Source organism: Moschus berezovskii, chromosome 17 (genome assembly GCF_049115385.1).
Source record: "Moschus berezovskii isolate FMDL1 chromosome 17, NW_MosBer_1.0, whole genome shotgun sequence".
Lineage (NCBI taxonomy): Eukaryota > Metazoa > Chordata > Mammalia > Artiodactyla > Moschidae > Moschus > Moschus berezovskii.
The window spans coordinates 63,076,093-63,095,661 of record NC_142476.1 but is presented as its reverse complement, the minus strand read 5'-3'; the positions used below and the strand labels follow the sequence as shown (position 1 = coordinate 63,095,661).

At 40.8% G+C, this 19,569-nt stretch overlaps 1 protein-coding gene across 1 annotated transcript in view; it reads right to left on the bottom strand.

The window, feature by feature from the left end:
- Positions 1-15,036, bottom strand: part of LIN9 (lin-9 DREAM MuvB core complex component) — an 89,716-nt gene extending 74,680 nt beyond the window's left edge. Inside the window, exons 1-4 of the mRNA XM_055419783.2 lie at positions 14,850-15,036; positions 8,516-8,548; positions 6,990-7,084; positions 5,421-5,525 (exon numbers count right to left, since the gene is read on the bottom strand). Coding sequence (XP_055275758.1) covers positions 5,421-5,525; positions 6,990-7,084; positions 8,516-8,548; positions 14,850-14,928 — 312 coding nt within the window. The 5' untranslated portion in view covers positions 14,929-15,036. The remainder of the gene's footprint in view (positions 1-5,420; positions 5,526-6,989; positions 7,085-8,515; positions 8,549-14,849) is intronic.
- Between the last annotated feature and the right edge of the window lie 4,533 nt (positions 15,037-19,569).

Sequence of the window (19,569 nt, the reverse complement as noted above, 5' to 3'; positions counted from 1 at the left end):
TACACCAAAATAAACTCAAAATGGATTAGAGAGCTAAATGTAAGACCAGAAACTATAAAACTCCTAGAGAAGAACATAGGCAAAACACTCTCTGACATAAATCACAGCAGGATCCTCCAAGACCCACCTCCCAGAATATTGGAAATAAAAGCAAAAATAAACAAATGGGACCTAATTAAAATCAAAAGCTTCTGCACAGTAAAGGAAACTCTAAGCAAGGTGAAAAGACAGCCTTCAGAATGGGAGAAAATAATAGCAAATGAAGCAACTGATAAAGGATTAATCTCCAAAATATACAAGCAGCCCCTGCAGCTCAATTCCAGAAAAATAAATGACCCAATCAAAAAATGGGCCAAAGAACTAAACAGACATTTCTCCAAAGAAGACATAAAGATGGCTAACAAACACATGAAAAAATGCTCAACATCCCTCATAATCAGAGAAATGCACATCAAAACCACAATGAGATACCATTTCACACCAGTCAGAATGGCTGCTATCCAAAAGTCTACATGCAAAAAATGCTGGAGAGGGTGTAGAGAGAAGGGAACCCTCTTACACTGTTGGTGGGAATGCAAACTAGTGCAGCCACTATGGAGAATAGTGTGGAGATTCCTCAAAAAACTGGAAATAGAACTGCCATATGATCCAGCAATCGCACTCCTGGGCATACACACCGAGGAAACCAGAATTGAAAGAGACACATGTACTCCAATGTTCATTGCAGCACTGTTTATAATAGCCAGGACATGGAAGCAACCTAGATGTCCATCTGCAGACGAATGGATAAGAAAGCTCTGGTACATATACACAATGGAGTATTATTTAGCCATTAAAAAGAATGCATTTGAACCAGTTCTAATGAGGTGGATGAAAGTAGAGCCTATTATACAGAGTGAAGTAAGCCAGAAAGAAAAACACCAATACAATATACGAACGCATATATATGGAATTTAGAAAGGTGCAAAATGATAACCCTGTATACGAGACAGCAAAAGAGACACAGATGTATAGAACAGTCTTTGGGACTCTGTGGGAGAGGGTAAGGGTGGGATGTTTTGGGAGAATGGCACTGAAACATGTATATTATCATACGTGAAATAAATTGTCAGTTCAGGGTCGATGCATGTTACAGGATGCTCGGGGCTGGTGTGCGGGGATGACCCAGAGGGAGGATAAGGGGAGGAGAGAGGTGGGAGGAGGGTTCGGGAGGGGGAACTCATGTACACCCGGGGCAGATTCATGTCAATGTATGGCAAAACCAACCAATATAATATTGTAAAATAATTAGCCTCCAATAAAAATAAATAAATAAAAACCACAGACTTTATTTGGATTTTTTCAGTTTTTCCATTAATGTTCTTTTTCTGGCCCAGAATCCAACTCAGGATACCATAAAGTTGACTTTTTAATGTAAAAAAAAAAAATTATATGTCATGAGTCATTTAGCATAAATAATAACCAAATTATTATAAAATATTACTATCAGAAAGAGTGCTATTCTTATTTCTATTGAGTCACTGACGCAAATTTTAAAACAGGGTATTGGTGGCTCATTGGACATAAAACTATATTGAAGATCCCTCTGTTGAGTATGAAGAAATACAGTCAATTTGTTAGTGGAAATATAAGTTGTTACAACTTTTGTAAATAGATTATTAGGTAGTATCTTACAAAGTTTAAATGTAAATACCCTTGCAGCAATTACACTTCTAAGGGTTTATTCAATAAGTGCAAAATGGAGTGACTACTACTGCTTTTTCTTTTTTTGAGATGATGAAAATGTCTTAAAATTGGCTGTGGTAACTGCTGCACACGTCTATGCATATATTTAAAGCATACTGAATTGTCTGCTTTCTTAATTACCTCTCAATAAAGTTACAACAAAAAAAGAAAGGCTCTGAAGACAGGCTGTCTGCCATTCAGTATCAGCTTTCACTTCCCAGCTTTATGATCTTGAACAAGATAACTTCTCTGTGTCTGCATTCTCATCTGAAAAATGTGAAATAAGTAACCTAACTCATGGGGAATTTGAAGATTAAATCAAAGTATTACACACGAAGTGCTTAGAACAGGATCTGGAACATACTAAGGACTCAGTAAAATTTGGATTTTAGTAATTTTTCAGCTCTGAGTGGTGTTCTTTAAACAGAAAGAATACAACAGATTAGAGGCTGTGACTAGGAGGGTAAGAAAATAAGACAGATCATACAAATGAAGACTGAATGAACTAGGCACGTAAGACTAGAAAAAACTCAAGAGGATATAAAATGTTTTCACATATTTGAATAAGTATCAAATCATATCGGTCCTATGTTAATTTGTTCTGTATTGCTCAGAAGTTGAAAGGTCTTTGTAAAACAGTCCCAGAAGGAATGAAATGTGCCTGGGGAGGAGGGCTTTGGATAGACTTGGGGGAGGATGATTTCACAGTCACAAAAACCAGAGTTCTCTTTATGTTTGAAATTTTTCCTAATAAATAGCTGAAGAGAGATTAATAAAAAAATTTTTTTAACTCCGTATGTTTGGAAATTTTAAAAAATCTAAATAGAATTAAAGCATCCAAGTTATCCTAATAATACAGCTCTTCCAAGGTCAACACAGGGGACTTCCCCGCCAGTCTAGTTGAGGCAGGAGGTAGACGGGGCTCCTGCCCAGGGTAAAGCAATAGGAGATTCATTCCCTGTGGACTGAAACTCCAAGACAAGAAAAGCAGAACAATTAGGAGAGGAGACTGGACCCTGCCCAGACCACATATTTCTCATTCTCGAAGTCAAGAGATCTCCCTGACCACATATGTGCAGAAAGGCTCCTTGGAGGTCAAAGCAGAGTGGTGCTAACTGATTCTCTGCCAATATGTCTCTGGTAGAATCCATCCTGGCTAAAAGATATGTGTGCACACTCGGGAGAATCCTGAAATATACCAAATATGGACTCTGAACCAGGCAAATCAAAATGACTGGTCAAAGGAAGACAGGAAGAAAAGCTGATAAGTGATTCAAACTGCTGTGAGGGGATGACTCGAGTCTGCCCATGTGACTATCCACTGTACTTTTTTATCCTCCTAATAAATACTTGTTTCACTATTTTCCATCTTTGTTAGAATCCTTTTTCTGCAAAGCTCAATGGCCAGGGACCTTGTCACTGACCACTGGTTTAGTGGTCAGTATTCAGTGCTCTCACCAGTGCTGCTGCTGCTGCCTCTGCTAAGTCACTTCAGTCGTATCCGACTCTGTGTGACCCCATAGACAGAAGCCCACCAGGCTCCCCCATCCCTGGGATTCTCCAGGCAAGAACACAGGAGTGGGTTGCCATTTCCTTCTCCAATGTGTGAAAGTGAAAAGTGAAAGTGAAGTCGCTCAGTCATGTCCGACCCTTAGCGACCCCATGGACTGCAGCCTACCAGGCTCCTCCATTCATGAGATTTTCTAGGCAACAGTACTGGAGTAGCTTGCCATTGCCTTCTCCGCTCACCCCAGCCTCAATCTCTGGCTAGGAAACCAAAGCCTCACTTCAAGCAGCTGCAGGCTGAGGCCACCCAAGATCACAGTGGTTAAGACTGAGCTTCCAATGCAGGGGTGTGGATTTAATCCCCGGTAAAGTGACTTAGCAACAGCAGTAGCAGGAGAACTAAGATCCCACATGCCACATGATGTGGCCAAAAATTTTTAAAAATAAATAAAAAACAAAGTCAATACAAAAATAGTTGTTGATTATTCTTTTTTGTTGTTGTTATAAGCCTTTTATTTCAAAACTATACATAGTGCATGCTGCTGCTAAGTCACTTCAGTCGTGTCCGACTCTGTGCGAACCCGTAGACGGCAGCCTACCAGGCTCCCCTGTCCCTGGGATTCTCCAGGCAAGAACACTGGAGTGGGTTGCCATTTCCTTCTCCAACATAGTGCAGAGTTTTGATAAAAAATAAAAAGTAACTCTTAACAAGGTAAAAAGCAGGAGGAATTTTGATGTATTACAAAGGTTAAAAACCACACCAATGTCCATAGTAATACTAATAAGTACTAGATGGCAGGGTGGAAAAGAAACTACATTATTTTATTCTCAAGGCCAGTGATTATTGCCCCTGCTGTTTATATGGAATTCTCTAGATGATAAAGAAACATTATCTTTTTTCCCCAAAATAAGAGTTCCTGAAAAGCTGTTGACTATTCTCACATTCATTCAACCTGTACCAACATCGACTGAGCCAAGCTATTCATGTTGTATATTAGTTTCAATTGGTTCAAATTTTTAAGTTGAAATTTAGATGCTCATGCACACTTGTCCTTGATGTTAAAAAAAAATCGTAACTTTTGTTCATTTTAGAGAGAACAATATATTTTACTATTTGAAATGACCATCAGTTCAGTTCAGTTCAATTGCTCAGTCGTGTCCGACTCTTTGCGACCTCATGAATCACAGCATGCCAGGCCTCCCTGTCCATCACCAACTCCTAGAGTTCACTCAAACTCACATCCAGCGAGTCGGTGATGCCATCCAGCCATCTCATTCTCTGTCGTCCCCTTCTCCTCCTGCCCCTAATCCCTCCCAGCATCAGAGTCTTTTCCAGTGAGTCAACTCTTAAAGGTATATAAAAGCTCTTTGGATTTTTTTTTGGTAGAGCGTATTGCTGGTAATACTTCTAATTTATTTGATGCCAAATCTTTGGTTAAGAAAATTACCTCTACTATATCCTACTGGAAAAGCTTAAAATGCTTTTGAAAAAAAATGAAAGTAGGGAATAACTTAATCAAAAATTTTAAGTTTCATAGGAGAAAATTATTTTTAAAGATAACAACTCCTTTTCTAATTTTCATTCATTCCTTCATTCATTCTTATATGTCTACTATCACTTTTTTAAAAAAAAGATGTCAAAAATGAAAAAGGAAATAGGATTTTTCACTATACATTTTCCTCTTCTGGATAAAGAAAGTCTTCAACATACTTCCCTTAGTGATAAAGTAAAATGAATTTTCCCCTCTGAATTCCATGCAAAATGCTAAGCTGATCCCAATTTGCCGAATTCATTTGTTTAATGTCCACTATCTCCATGCTTAAAAGGAGTGTACATGGGACTTCCCTGGCGGTCCAGTGGTTAGGATTCTGCACTTCCACTGCAGGGGACACAGGTTAGATCCCTGGTCAGGGAACTAAGATCCTGCATGTTGTGGAGCAGAACCCCTGCCCCCCAAAAAAGAAGAGTGTGCATTTGTAAGACTGAGGATTGGCTTTCTACTCTGGTTTAAAGTTCATCAATAAAATATTGCCCCTTTTCAGGTAACTAAAACAGAGCTGAGCTGAAGTAATGATTTAAAGAAAAGAACTTGTCACTCAAAATGTGATAGAATGATAAATACAAACTTTATTTTGCTGAGTGATTGCTCATTTCCTTTCAACGAAACAAAATTTTAGTACACACATACCTGTGGAACCATTGCTACCCTCTGGTTTCTTTTAGGTGACCTTGTATTTATTTGTCTGTCATCTTCATCAGAAAAGAGCCGACTTCGTTTTGAGTTTCTGAAAGGCTATGATACAAATTTTTTATTTAATGAAAAGGCCAAACATATCTCATTTTTGTTCCAAAGCACACTTCTATACTTGGAAAATACAGCTAACTGAATTATCATCAGTACTGAAGAATGAAGAATGGAAAATACAAAGCATACAAATAAGCCTAGATTTTACAAAGTAGAAATATACCTATTTATGCAATTTGTTTAAAAATGAAACACCCAGCTGATAATAAAAACTAGAACCCAAGTCTTCATATAGTATGCTGGCAGTCTTGAAAACTAAGTTCCAGAAATTCCAGTTCTCATTATGTTGGTGCTTAGATTAATACCAACCAATTGGGTGTTTCAAATGATGTGTCTCCTGTGTAGGACTGGGTTGGGACAAATTTACTAGACTTTGAGAGTACATTTACTCACTTTAGAGAGTAAATCTAAAGGTATATAATATTATACTAGATCTGCTATGAAAAATTGTTGACAAATTTCCATTTAATAAAAGACGAGATAATAACAGACGCTTGTTAACTGCATATGAACTAAAAACTTTTAAGCATCCAAAATATATTACACACTTAAGGATCTGTAATATGAAAAAACTTTCAGTCCATCCTAGGTTCAGAGCCTTTATTAATAGAGAAGAACACCAGAAATAATATCCCAATAACACCCACACCCTTTTCAAATCCTTCTCTCATCATTCAAGACAGTTCCATGCCTACTTTGAACTAAAGCAGGGGTAGTGCGATAGCAACATATAGGAAGCATCTAACTGAAATGACACTAGAGGTATGGACCCTTGAAATTAAACCCACTAAGAGCCTTAAGAATGCATAGCCCTAACAGGAAGTCCCCTCTACCCTGCTTCCCTCCCCTGACCGTGGGCAGAGAGGAAGAAGAAAATCATGACAACAGGATTGATAAGAGTATGGCCAAGTGTCCAGGCTACTGAGACAGCTACTGTCTAACCCAGCTCTGTGTTTCATGATTGACCCCTAAAATTTCCTGGGGTTAGGGGCGGAAGAAAGGCCCTCAAAATTGTTAGTTATGCCAATTATGTGCTCATCTCTACTTCTCAACTTAAATGCATTTACCCTTGACCTCCACAAGATTTCAATCTTACCACTTATCTAGAAATCTTTTTGTAGGGTCCAGAGTCACACACATATTTTTTATTAAAAAAAAAATCTACTAAATCATTAAAAATCTATTAAAAGTAAGATTCTGGGTTGTTGAGTTTTTTGGTTTGCCTATTTAAATCAAACAATTACTTACAAATGCTTAATGATGAACAGATATCACAGATTATTTATCTAGATATGATCAAATACTGTTCAATGACACTTAAAGACACAAATGGTTGGAACTGGGGAAAAACCTTAGAAAAAGTTTTATACTGCTATAAGAATGTGTACATGACAATAATACAGACAATTTAGCTATCATATTCTAAAGAGTTAAGAAAAACTAATTCCTTACCATTTCCACAGCAGAGCCTGTATTCCTGCCTTTCCAAACAGGTGTTTTTTGTAAAGAACTGTACTTTTCATTCCATGTGTTAGATAAGCTTCCCTCTGTAATAAATAATTATTATTTAAGATATTTAAGTTTAGTTCCAAGGACTTAAATATGGCCTTTTAATAACAGCAATATATCTGAAATATTTACCAATATGGAAAAAATATACTGCCCATAATAATTTTATTACAAATGAAAAAAACCTCTTCTGTATTTTCTCATCAAACTTTCTAAATAATTTGACAAGCTGATTCTACTTGAAACTATTACATTTTCATATTAAAACATGTGTGGCTTATTTCATTTTGGTTTTCAATAATTCCTCTAATTTGCCAAGAACTGTCTCAGTACAGTCTGACTGAAAGCAGGCAAGGAAAAATGAGAAAAGTTTTAACTTTGAACTTAGAGCATATTTCTAAACGTTTTCTGCTTCAATGTGTAAAACCCTTGATATCCAAAAATGACATGCTATTTTTTTCCCTTAATTCTATGAAACGTCTTCAGAGTTGTATTCAACTAGAAAAAAATCTGATCAACTGATTAAATATATTAAACATAAAAATTGTGAAATTAAAGAAGGTGAGTTTAATTTTTATAAAAATATGTTTATTTAGAGAGAGACAGAGAAAACTGAGATGAATATACATAGGATAATTGTTTCCATTTCCTTTTAATTACCTGATAGCATTTTCTAATTTTCCTATAAAAATTTTATATTCCTTATATATATTTAAAAAGAGACATGGCTTTAATATTTGGAGAAAAAAAATAGTGGAGTCGTTTTTCTGATATATATTTTGATATAAGCACAAAAGAGATCAGATGGGGTTGATCCTTCTAGGCAAATAAATGAGGGTAATCCTGGAAGATACGTGTTCTCAAGCCAGAAGGATTTGATCCAGTACATCACCCATCCAAGGTACAACATAGTAGCTTTAAAAACTAAAAGTACTAATGAGCCTATGAGAAGATTTAGATTGGTTCCAAATGTACTTACCCAGTAGAATCTTGCTCAAGAGATAAAATTTCAAAATTATATTAAAAGGACTGGTCTAATCTACTCATACAAAGAAATAGCAAGACCAAGGAACAAGTCTAACTTTTTCTCAAAATAACACTATCACTGCTTTATTTCAAGAGACTTGCATTATTACTTAGCTCACGAAATTCTTTAAAAATAAACAACCACTGAGCCACCTGGGAAGCCCTCAAAATACAGCTTAGCCCAGTTATTAATACATTATTTAAATCCAGTAAGAACGGTTCAGAATGTTTAGTTACAAAGTACTTTAATCAATAATTTTAGAGGGAGAAAACCAAGGGCCAAATTCCCATGTGAATTTAAAGTTATCATCAGTGAAAACCAGTATTTAAAAAGCTATAGTGAATCATAACTTAGACAGAAAAGACAAATACTATAACCAAATTAATTTAATGAATTAAATTCCTAGTTTATGCCATATAAAGAATCAAGCTCTGATTCTTACCTTTTAAACTGACAAGTGCTTTTGCTGAAGAGCCTGCAATGAAAACAAATCAGTATTACTTCATAATCAAAGTGAGAGAAAAAGAACTTGGTGATCCACTTAGTTTTAGCAATGTTGAAGTCATAGTTGAATGCGCAATTAGAAATAACTAATAGACAGTTCAAGCTATTGACCAGAACTCAGAAAATATATGGGAAAACTGAGACATTTGGGAGTTCTGTTTGAAACTATGAGAACTGGTGAACTTTGCAAGATAGAAAGAGAGGAAAGAGGAGGAGTAGGGACAGAAGCAATTTTGGATCCTCAACCAAAAGTGTGCTGGTTCTGGAGAAGGAAAAGAGAAAGGGAACTGACATTTATTGAGGCAAAGATCAAAAGTAATAATAGAGTTTTAGAAAAGAGAAAATGGAAATGATCCAGGGACCGTCACAGCAGTCTAAAATGGAAGTCGAGAATGCAAGCATGTACATTTAAAAGATACAAGTCTGACTAGGGCATTCAGAGAAGCCAAGAAGGACTAGCGTAAAGCTGGAGGGATTCACTAACTAAAACAGTGTATAGCAGAATACCTGGAAGCTTCTCCTACATGTAGAAACTGGAGGATTAATAAGGCCTTCAAGGGATTCTGTTGTAGATAACTCTCAAGCCCATATTGAGAAACACTGGACTAAAGGTTCTGGTGTAAATAAAGGATACAGGATATTTGGGTGAGGAGCTGTAGGAGAACTGATAGGCAAAGAAGCTTTTATGAGAGAGGGAGAGCACTAAATTGAAAATCTCAGAGTTGGATATGTATACTGCAAAGAAGATCAAGTCATTTGAAAAATAATAAAGTATGATCTCTCTCACTTACATGGGACATCTAGAAAAAATAAAAAAGGGACTTCTTCAGCGGTCCAGTGGTTAGAACTCTGCACTCTGACTGCTGAGGGCCGGGGTTTAATCCCTGGTCAGGGAACTAAGATCCCACAATCCACCCAGCATGGCCAAAAAATAGTAATAAATTTTTTTAATTAAAAAAGAACAAAAACCCTACCAAACTGACAAATACAGAGAACAAATTGGTGGTTGTCAGAGGCAGGGGTGGAGGATAGGCAAAATAGGTGAAGGGGATCAAAAGGTATGAACTTCCAGTTATAAGATAAATAAGTCCTGGGGAATGTAATATACAGCATGGTAACTAAAATTAACAATACTGTATTATATTTCTGAAAATTGCTAAAAGACTAGATCTTAAAAGTCTTCATCACAAGAAAAAAATTGTATCTGTGTGGTGATGGGTGTTAACTAAACTTATTGTGGCAACTGTTTTGCAATATATACAAATATCAAATCATTATACTCATATCTAAAATTAATACAACATTATATGTTAATTATACCTCAATAAAAGAAAGTAATAGGGAGGAAAAAACCTTTCGGTGGTCCAAAATAGAAATTATTCATAGAATTATTAGTGAGCAAAATCTCCCTTTTTAAATTTAAAACACTGTTTAGAACACCTTTTCCTTCACTATAGTCAAATTATTATTTCTTATCATTCCTCATTTTAAAATTTATTTTATTTTAGAACCAGCTATTTTTCATCTCAGTTACTGTGACATCCATTTATGCTTAAAAAATATATAATGTAAGACCAGGCAGTAGTGATGTTATTTGAAAGGTTAGCCATTTACTTATATTGAGAAAAGGCAGTTTTCTAAGTGGTTTGTTATAACTGTCTGTTAACATCTAAAAGGAGCCAGCCATTATGACATTACACAAAACACAAACATAAATAAATAAATAATGATCTCAGGGGATAAAGTAGAAGATAGAAAACCATGAACTAAGTACAAAAATCAGACAGAAGCAGCAATGATTTATTTACAACTCATACAAATGGACAACAGACTTTAAATGCGAAGTAACAGATAAAGTATCATGGTTCTGCCTATGAAACATTTTTATGCATCTCAGGTCTCCAAACCTCAACTGACTTCTCCTCGAGGCAGTATGAGAGGCTTGTAGAACAGAAAACCCACCAATATCAAAGCCACTCTTGCTTTCCCCCTATTCTCTTGCCTAGATGTGGAGAATGGCAAACAGGGCACCTTAACAGCTTCTGCGTGGCACACTGAAGTTTAATGACCAAAGGCAGTAAAGTTGTAAGGGGAAAGGTGGGGGAGAGAGGCCACAAAGTCTTGCTAAGCAGGATCAAACAATACAGCACAACTGGGAAGCAACACATATCCATGTAACCAAGAAAAACAGGGTTCATTTGAGAAAAAGCAGTAACCATTCACTCATTCAGAGAGTATGACTGCACCCTGGCCCCTGCTGTAGGCACTGGGGACACTGACAGCATGCAAAACAGACAAAGTCCACGCTCCTGAAGCTTCCCTGGGAATGTCCATCCTACTGAGGGGGAATAAACACATATACACATATCAGGGGAAGATAAGCACGACTGGAAAATAAATAATAAAGCAAGATGGGTGAGAGCTGGTGGAGGGAAGACTGTTTCTATAAAAGGTGCTCAGGATTAGCTTCTCTGAAAGGTAATATTTGAGCAGAGATCTAAAGGAAGAGATGTGAGTTGTAAGGATATCATTTCTGATCCAAGAAGGCAGGGACTGCATCTGGAGATCCTGAACTACCACCTTTAACCTTCTTCCTTTCTTGAGAGATAGTATAGCATAGTGGTTAAGAACACAGATGAAGACTACCTGTGTTTGAATCTTGGCTCTGTCACTTGGTGTTCTCTAAAGCAAGTTACTTAACCTGTCTGTGCTACTTACTCTTCTTTCATAAAATGCGAGATTAAATGAGTTGGTATATGTAAAACTGCTTAGAGAAAAATGTACATAGCACAAGACTAATTTTCAGACCATGTTTATTGATAGTATTATTTTGATCAATCAAAAAAAAATTAGGTTAAGAATAATATTTTACAGGCAGGTGAATTCACTTAAGTTAGAATCCTGCTTTTCCTGGGTATGTTCATTCATTCAACATATATTCACTGAATACCTGCCCTAGGGACTAGGGTTAACTGAAGGAAAAGACAGACAAAGCTTTCTCAGGGAAGCTTACAGTGTAGCAGAAGGAGGCATACCTTAAACAAGAACATAAAATGACAATGACAATGGTGGTAGCTGCTGTAAAGGAAATAAGAATGGGATCGCAGTGTGGAGAGTAACTAACTTTATACATGGTAGTTACGGAAGGCTTCTCTGAGAAAGTAATTCATGAAAAAGACTAGTCATGAGAGAACAGGAGGTCAAAGCAACAAGCCAGGGTGGTAGAAACAGCAAGTAAAAAAGCCCTGAGGTAGATCACTTAGAATATGAAGGAAGAGTAGCGGGCAATATTATGCTTGGGGACTCATTGGCAGGAGAAGGGTGGTATGAAAAAAGAGCAGAGAGAGAAACCAGCTGTCAAGCAGGAAACTGCAAGCTTGAAGAAAAACAGAAATGGCACCTTCTCTGGTAGGGCTTCTAACCAAAGTCAGCAAATGTAAAGCTGCAATTGTGACAGCTGCCACTAAGAAACTACACAGTGGTAGGAAAACATTTAATAAGAAGATGTATTATTTGTCAGGGAGGAGAGAAGCCTAAAATGGGATCTAAAGGATAAAGTAGAAGTTAACTGGAAGTGAGGGGAAGGAAGAGTGTTCCAGGTAGACAGAATAGCATGTGCAAAGGCCCTACAAAAAAGAAAGCCGAGTGATTACATAGATTGAAAAAGGTCCAGTTTAGCTCAAAGGGGTAGAATGAGAGGGAGAGTGGCACAAAATAGTGCTGGAGAGATGGGGGATGGCCAGACCACAAAGGGTCGTGTAGTCAATAGAGTTTTCAGCAATAGGATGACATAAATATATATTTCGAAAGGATCTCTCTGGCTGTGTGTAGGCTGAGGGAGAGGGTTAGGGTGGTGGATTAATGGGAGGCTGAAGTGAATCATGAAGAAGAGATGGTGACAACTAGGATGAGGACGAAGGTAAAAAAGTAGGTAAAACAGAGATATTTAAAAGGTAAAAGTTACAAGATTTAGTAAAAGCTTAAATATGGAGAGTGAGGAAGGTAACTTCAGCCTAGGTTTTAGCTGATTGCAGTGGAGCCATTCATTCAACCAGAACCACTGAAAGTATCTCTGTACTGGGGTAGGATGATGAGGTAGATCTTTAACCCATAAAGCCTGAGGGGCCTCTAAGAAGATGTGTGAAATGAACAGGAGCTGTTAAGCACAGAGGCTCACTGGAAAGTTCTGGGCTGAAGATAGCTTCAACTACTTCATTAAGAGTACTTACCTCAACTAGAATGAGGATTAAATGAGCAAATGTATCCAATATGCTTTGCACAGCACCTGGTGCATAATTAGGACTAAATAAATGGTAGCTTTTTCATTGATAATGTTATAGATAACTTACAACTAGCCCCCTTGACCAAATCTGGCAAAGAAACATATTGCTACTTCCAGTATCAAACTGAAATCACTTCTGCTCCAGTCATTAACCATGCCTCTTACCCTACATTCAATTCCATTTAAATTAAGCATATATACATATATATACACACACTGACTTGTGGCACTGTGTGACAAACCAGGTAAAGCAATCCCTGCTTTCAACAAGCTCTGGTCAAGCTAAACAAGACATATACTGGACAAGCTAAGGTGCACGCCACACACACCCTAGTGTACCAGAGATGTCACAAAGTAATATAAATGACTACGTTATACAGTCTGAGAGCGTAGCTGGAATTTGAACTCTAGTGTGTCATTGTAAGTTATCAAGTGGCTGGGACTTCCGAGAGATGATAAAAGATTACGACAAAGAAAGCAAAGATTTCCAGATGATGAGTGCATTGTGTAGGCCCACCTTTATTTAGGAGCATCCTAAATCACAAAGATATTCTCCATACAAGAAATAATAATATTCACTGGTGGTCTATGGTTGTGCCTTGTCCAATACAGTAGTCAATAGCCGTATGTGATTATTCAGACTTAAATCAACAACAATCAAATGAAATTTAAAAGTCACTGTAGCCATTTCTGAAGAGTTCCAAGAGCCAATATGGCTAGTGGCTACCCTACCGGATGTTGCAAAACAGAACAATCTCTATCACTGAGAAAGTTCCATTGGAATTCAGCACTGGTCTAGAGCAAATCTGAAACACAAACTCTCTTAATACACCTTTTTACCAGTTTGGCAACTTGAACTTTCAACTTTATAACACATTAAGATTATATGACCACACAAGGAAAACAGAATTGGCTGTTTTCAGCTCTCATTTTAAGGGTCTTGCACAGACAGATTTAACAGTGATTGTTAAATCACTTTTGTTTTCTTTATACTAAAACTCTCATAAATAATACGGATACATAAACTGAATAGTGAGTGTGAATCAGGTCGCTTTAGTGATTAACTAAAATATCTGCCTTTATCCTGTACACTTTATACAATACTGTAAACTACAAAATTAAGTTCTATTGTGCTTAAACTACGAATTAGTGCTTTTACTTACTAAACACAAGTGAATATCAGATGAGTAAACACGGCTAAGGGAGGCAATGCACAGGGGTGGGAGTCAAGGAAGAGTATTGTATGTGCCTGGTGTGGTAGTCACATCCCTGAATAAAGGTACCCCCAGGATTCCTAAGACCCACACGCACAGAAGAAAGTCAGTCGGATGGGGGCTCCCTGAACACTTGTGGACCCTGTCTGTATTACCTCTGGAAAGGTCCACAGCCACCTGTGGTCCCAGGGGAAGGGACCAGCCCTTTGACACGGAAACGCTTCTAGGGGTGGACACACCGGAGGAGGGAAGGAAGGGCAGTGATGATCACAAGTGCCCGCAGCGGCAGAAACTGTGACAGGACAGGATCAGAGCCCCGGGCAAGAAGAAGGGCTGTGACCACCCCCTCCCCAGCCCGAGACCTTCTCGGCCCCCGGACAACGAGTTACATAACCCCGTCAGGCGTCTCTCCGCGCCAGGCGAACGGTGCAGGCGGCGAGGACAGCCCCCGCGGCCGGGGGCCGCTCTTCCCCCACCGCGGCCCGGGGCCCAAGCAGGGCCAGGGGAGCTGCCACTGCCTCCGCCTCGCACGGGCTGGACCCATGGGCTTTCGGTTTCCGGCCCTGGCGCTCACACACCCCAGAAACCAACACACAGACACCATAACAAAGGCGGCGACGCGGCGGCAACCCCGAGGTGGAAGGACTAGGGGACCGCGGCGGGGCTGGCAGTCAGCCCACTTGCTCGGCAGAGGGCACGGCCGCCCGTCCCGGCCGAGGCAACTCGGGGGCAAGCGGCAGGCGGGAAGAGTGGGGGTGCTTGGAGGTGCTACTCACTCTCATCAGGCAACTGGTCGAGCTCCGCCATCTTGAACGAGCCGCGCCGCTTTTTCAAAGGCTGCCCGCCGCGGTGCATTGTGGGGCGGAGACTGTCTTTGCGAGGGAGGTTCGAATGCGGAGCTCGCTGCCCGCGGCGCCGCGCCGCGTCGCTCCCGCCGCGGCCGGTCGAGGCGGGCCCGGCTCCGCCCGCCCCTGCCTGGGGAGGGTATGCAGCCTAGCGGGGCCGCGTCTCGCCCCTCCGCCCCCGCCCCCGGCCGGGCCGGAGGGAGGGGGAGGGAGGCCGCGCGGACAGGCCCGTCTCGCGCCGCCCCTGCCCGGGCCCGGCGCCGGAGCGCGGCGGGAGCGGCGCGAGCTGCGGTGTCCCGCCCGGGCCCGCTCCCGGCCCGCGCGGCCCTCCTCCTCCGGGGCTCGCTCCCGGCGCGCGTTTCGCGTCTCTCGCTGCAGCTGCGGGAACTGCAGGCTGTTTATTCCGAGTAGGGAAAAGGAGGGAATGTGGGGAGGAGGCCCGGGCCGGTTAAGGAGCCGGGAAGGGAGGCATCACCTGTGGGCCTGGCGCGGGGAGAGGCCCCAGGTTCTTGGCCGTCTGCCCCTGGGGGGTTTTACTCGAAGTGAAATTTTCACGGCTCCCCAAGCCCACGTTTCTCCCGCGTTTCCATCCCCTCCCTTCTCCGGAGAGCTGGTGAGAGGGCCGGGAAGGAGGGCTCAGACCGCCTCAGCCCCACAGCCCGGACTCGCGGTGCCCGCAGCCCCTCGCTAGCCGGGGCCACTCCTTCCAATTGCTTGGAGCTTGGAGGTGAGACCTTGAGAGGTCATGAAGTTAGCCGCTTGGGTCGGCAGCCGAACTGTTTTGCTCAGCTCTTTGATCCATTCACACTAGACCGTGTAGTGAGCTGGGAGAGGATTCCAGAACCAGGAAGTGGAGGCTTGGAGAGGATACAAACAAAACCTGACAGTGACACTTCAAGATGAAGTATCTGATCGAAATGTTATGAGAACACTGAATGAGAAATCATCCAGTTTTGAAAGAAGCCCCGGGAAGGATTTCACAATTTCAGACTTTAAGTGTGCAGTAATAAACCACTCTTGCTTTTCAACAATTCATCTAACAATGTTATTGAGCACCAGTCCTTTCTTTCCAGGGATATATGGGGGAGGGGTGGGGGGAGGGAGATAGTTAAGCACTGAGAATACAACATGGGTGAATTCCACGAACTAAAAAGTTGAAAGGTAGTAGAGGTAAGTGGTAGAGATGAAGACAGCAGAACACAGGCCAGCCTGGGCTAAGGAGCCGAACTTGTTAAGAACACTGGAGCAACGGACAGGTGGAGTTTTAAAGTGTAGGACTGGCATGTTTCCATTTGTGTTGTAGAATAAAAATGTGGGAAACTGAGTGTGACAACTTGAGAGTTCTGGAAACCAGTCAGGAGGAAGCCTGCTAGCGCAGGCAGGCAAAGGAGAGCAGATAATCAGTACCAACCACCCTAGAGCTTCAGAGGGTGGACTCAGGAACCCCAAGGCCTGGGATTCTGGCTGCTTACTTGTATAATCTCAGGCAAGTTTGTTTCTTGACTTAATTCGCTATGCCTCAGTTTCTCATAATAACAGGGTTGTTTTGAGGATAAATGACTTGATGAACATAAAGACCTTATAATACTTACTGGAACACGTTTTGGCTCAAATGTTAGCTATTGCCACCACCACTTTAGAGAGTATCATATCATTGGAGGCCAACTTTGTGCCTTGGGTAACTGGGTGCTGCTGCTTGCTGAGGCAGGAGGAGGTGAAGCAGGGTGCAAAAGCAAAGAGGGTGACTAATTAAATTTTACCAGTAATCCTTTCATTGGTAACTTAACCCCTTCTGCACCTTTTAATCACATTCTGATCTACCTTCTACAAAGATGAAAAACAACTTATGGCAAATGAGGTTTTAAGGCAGTTTTCACACATACACATATACACAACAGTTCAGTTCAGTTGCTCAGTCGTGTACAACTCTTTGTGACCCCATGAACTGCAGCACACCAGGCCTCCCTGTCCATCACCAACTCCCAGAATTTACCCAAGCTCATGTCCATTGCGTTGGTGATGCCATCCAACCATCTCACCCTCTGTTGTCCCCTTTTCCTCCTGCCTTCACTCTTTCCCAGCATCAGGGTCTTTTATAATGAGTTAGCTTTTCGCATCAGGTGGCCAAAGTACTGGAAGTTTCAGCTTCGACATCAGTACCTTCCAATGAATACCCAGGACTGATCTCCTTTAGGATGGACTGGTTGGATCTCCTTGCAGTCCAAGGGACTCTCAAGAGTCTTCTCCAACACCACAGTTCAAAAGCATCAATTCTTCTGCGCTCAGCTTTCTTTACAGTCCAACTCTCACATCCATACATTACTATTGGTAAAACCATAGCCTTGACTAGACGGACCTTTGTTGGCAAAGTAATATCTCTGCTTTTCAATATGCTATCTAGGTTGGTCATCACTTTTCTTCCAAGGAACAAGTGTCTTTTATCTTCATGGCTGCAATCACCATCTGCAGGGATTTGGAGCCCCAAAAAAGTCAGCCACTGTTTCCCCATCTATTTGCCATGATATGATGGGACCGGATGCCATGATCTTAGTTTTCTGAATGTTGAGTTTTAAGTCAACTTTTTCACTCTCCTCTTTCACTTTCATCAAGAAGCTCTTTTGTTCTTCTTCACTTTCTGCCATAAGGGTGGTGTCATCTGCATATCTGAGGTGACTGATATTTCTCCCAGCAATCTTGATTCCAGCTTGTGCTTCATCCAGCCCAGCGTTTCTCATAATGTACTCTGCATATAAATTAAATAAGCAGGGTGACAATATACAGCCTTGACATACTCCTTTTCCACTGATAATCTGCATTTTAAACAAGAATCCTAAATGAGTCTTCTCACACTCCGAAGTCTGAAGCTGTATCCCAGCCTCAGATCTACCACTTATTAGCTTTGTGACTACAAACAAGAAACTGAACGATTTATTATTTTCAATGAGATTCTTTACTGGATATTTATATGAGGATGTTTATAATCATTGCTTACTTGATCCTTCCAACATTCTGGTGACTTGTTCAAGAACAACATTGACTGGGTGATAGGAATCTAGCCCACTCTCAGAGCCTCAGTTTCTCCCTCTATGATGTGAGGTTAATACATCCATCATGATGTTGTTAAATTTCCTCCAATTGTGTATTCCAATTTAAAATGACATGATTATTTAAGAGTCATTGTTTGTTTCTTGTTTATTTAAAACATTCAAAAATTTATTTTTAATTGGAGGATAATTGCTTTATGATGTTATGTTTCTGCCATACAACAATATGAATCAGCCATAAGTATACATATGTCCCCTCCCTCTTGAACCTCCCTTCCACCCCCTACTCCATCCCACCCCTCTAGGTTGTCACAGAACACTGGGTTGAGCTCCTTGTGTTACACAGCAACTTCCCACTAGCTGCTGCTGCTGCTGCTGCTAAGTCACTTCAGTCGTGTCCGACTCTGTGGGACCCCATAGACGGCAGCCCGCCAGGCTCCCCCGTCCCTGGGATTCTCCAGGCAAGAACACTGGAGTGGGTTGCCATTTCCTTCTTCTCCCACTAGCTAAAGGAGATCAATCCTGGGTGTTCATTGGAAGGGCTGATGCTAAAGCTGAAACTGCAATACTTTGGCCACCTCATGCGACGAGTTGACTCACTGGAAAAGACTCTGATGCTGGGAAAGTTTGGGGGTGGGAGGATACGGGGACGACAGAGAATGAGATGGCTGGATGGCATTACCGACTCTGTGGACATGAGTTTGAGTGAACTCCGGGAGTTGGTGATGGACAGGGAGGCCTGGCGTGCTGTGATTCATGGGGTTGCGGAGAGTCGGACACGACTGAGCGACTGAACTGAACTGAACTGAATGTATATGTTGCAAATCTATTTGCTGAACTCATCCCACACTTTCCTTCCCCCACTGTGGTAAAGAACCAATCTGCCAACACAGGAGACGTAAGAGATGTGAGTTTGATCCCTGGGTTGGGAAGATCCCCTGGAGGAGGATGTAGTAACCCACTCCACTATTCTTACCTGGAGAATCCCATGGACAGAGGAGCCTGGTGGGTTATAGTCCATAGGGTCACAAAGAGTCGGACATGACTGAAGTGACTTAGCATAACATGCAATCTCCTTCCCCCACCGTGTCCACAAGTCTGTTCTTTGTGTCTGAATCTCTATTTCTGCCTTGCAAATAGGTTTATCAGTACCATTTTTCTAGATTCCATATATATGTGTTAATATAATATTTGTTTTTCTCTTTCTGACTTACTTCACTCTGTCTCTAGATTCATCCACCACACTAGAACCGACTCAAATCCTTTATTTTTAAATGGCTGAGCAATATTCCGCTGGGAGTCATTGTTTGCTTGAAGAAAAGAAAAACCTAAAATTTCACAAGGACAATAGTCATGAAAATAAGTCATAAGGAAAACAAACATAATCACATTTTAGGGATATTGTTTGATCATTTCCAGTCCCATGGCTCATTTATCAAATATTAAGTTATTTTTGTATTAACTTGTGTACTTCAAGGGCTTCCTGGATGGGGCTAGTGGTAAAGAACCCACCTGCCAATTCAGGAGACATGGGTTTGATCCCTGGGTCAGGAAGATCCTCTGGAAGAGGGCATGGCAACCCACTTTAGTATTCTTACTACCCAACT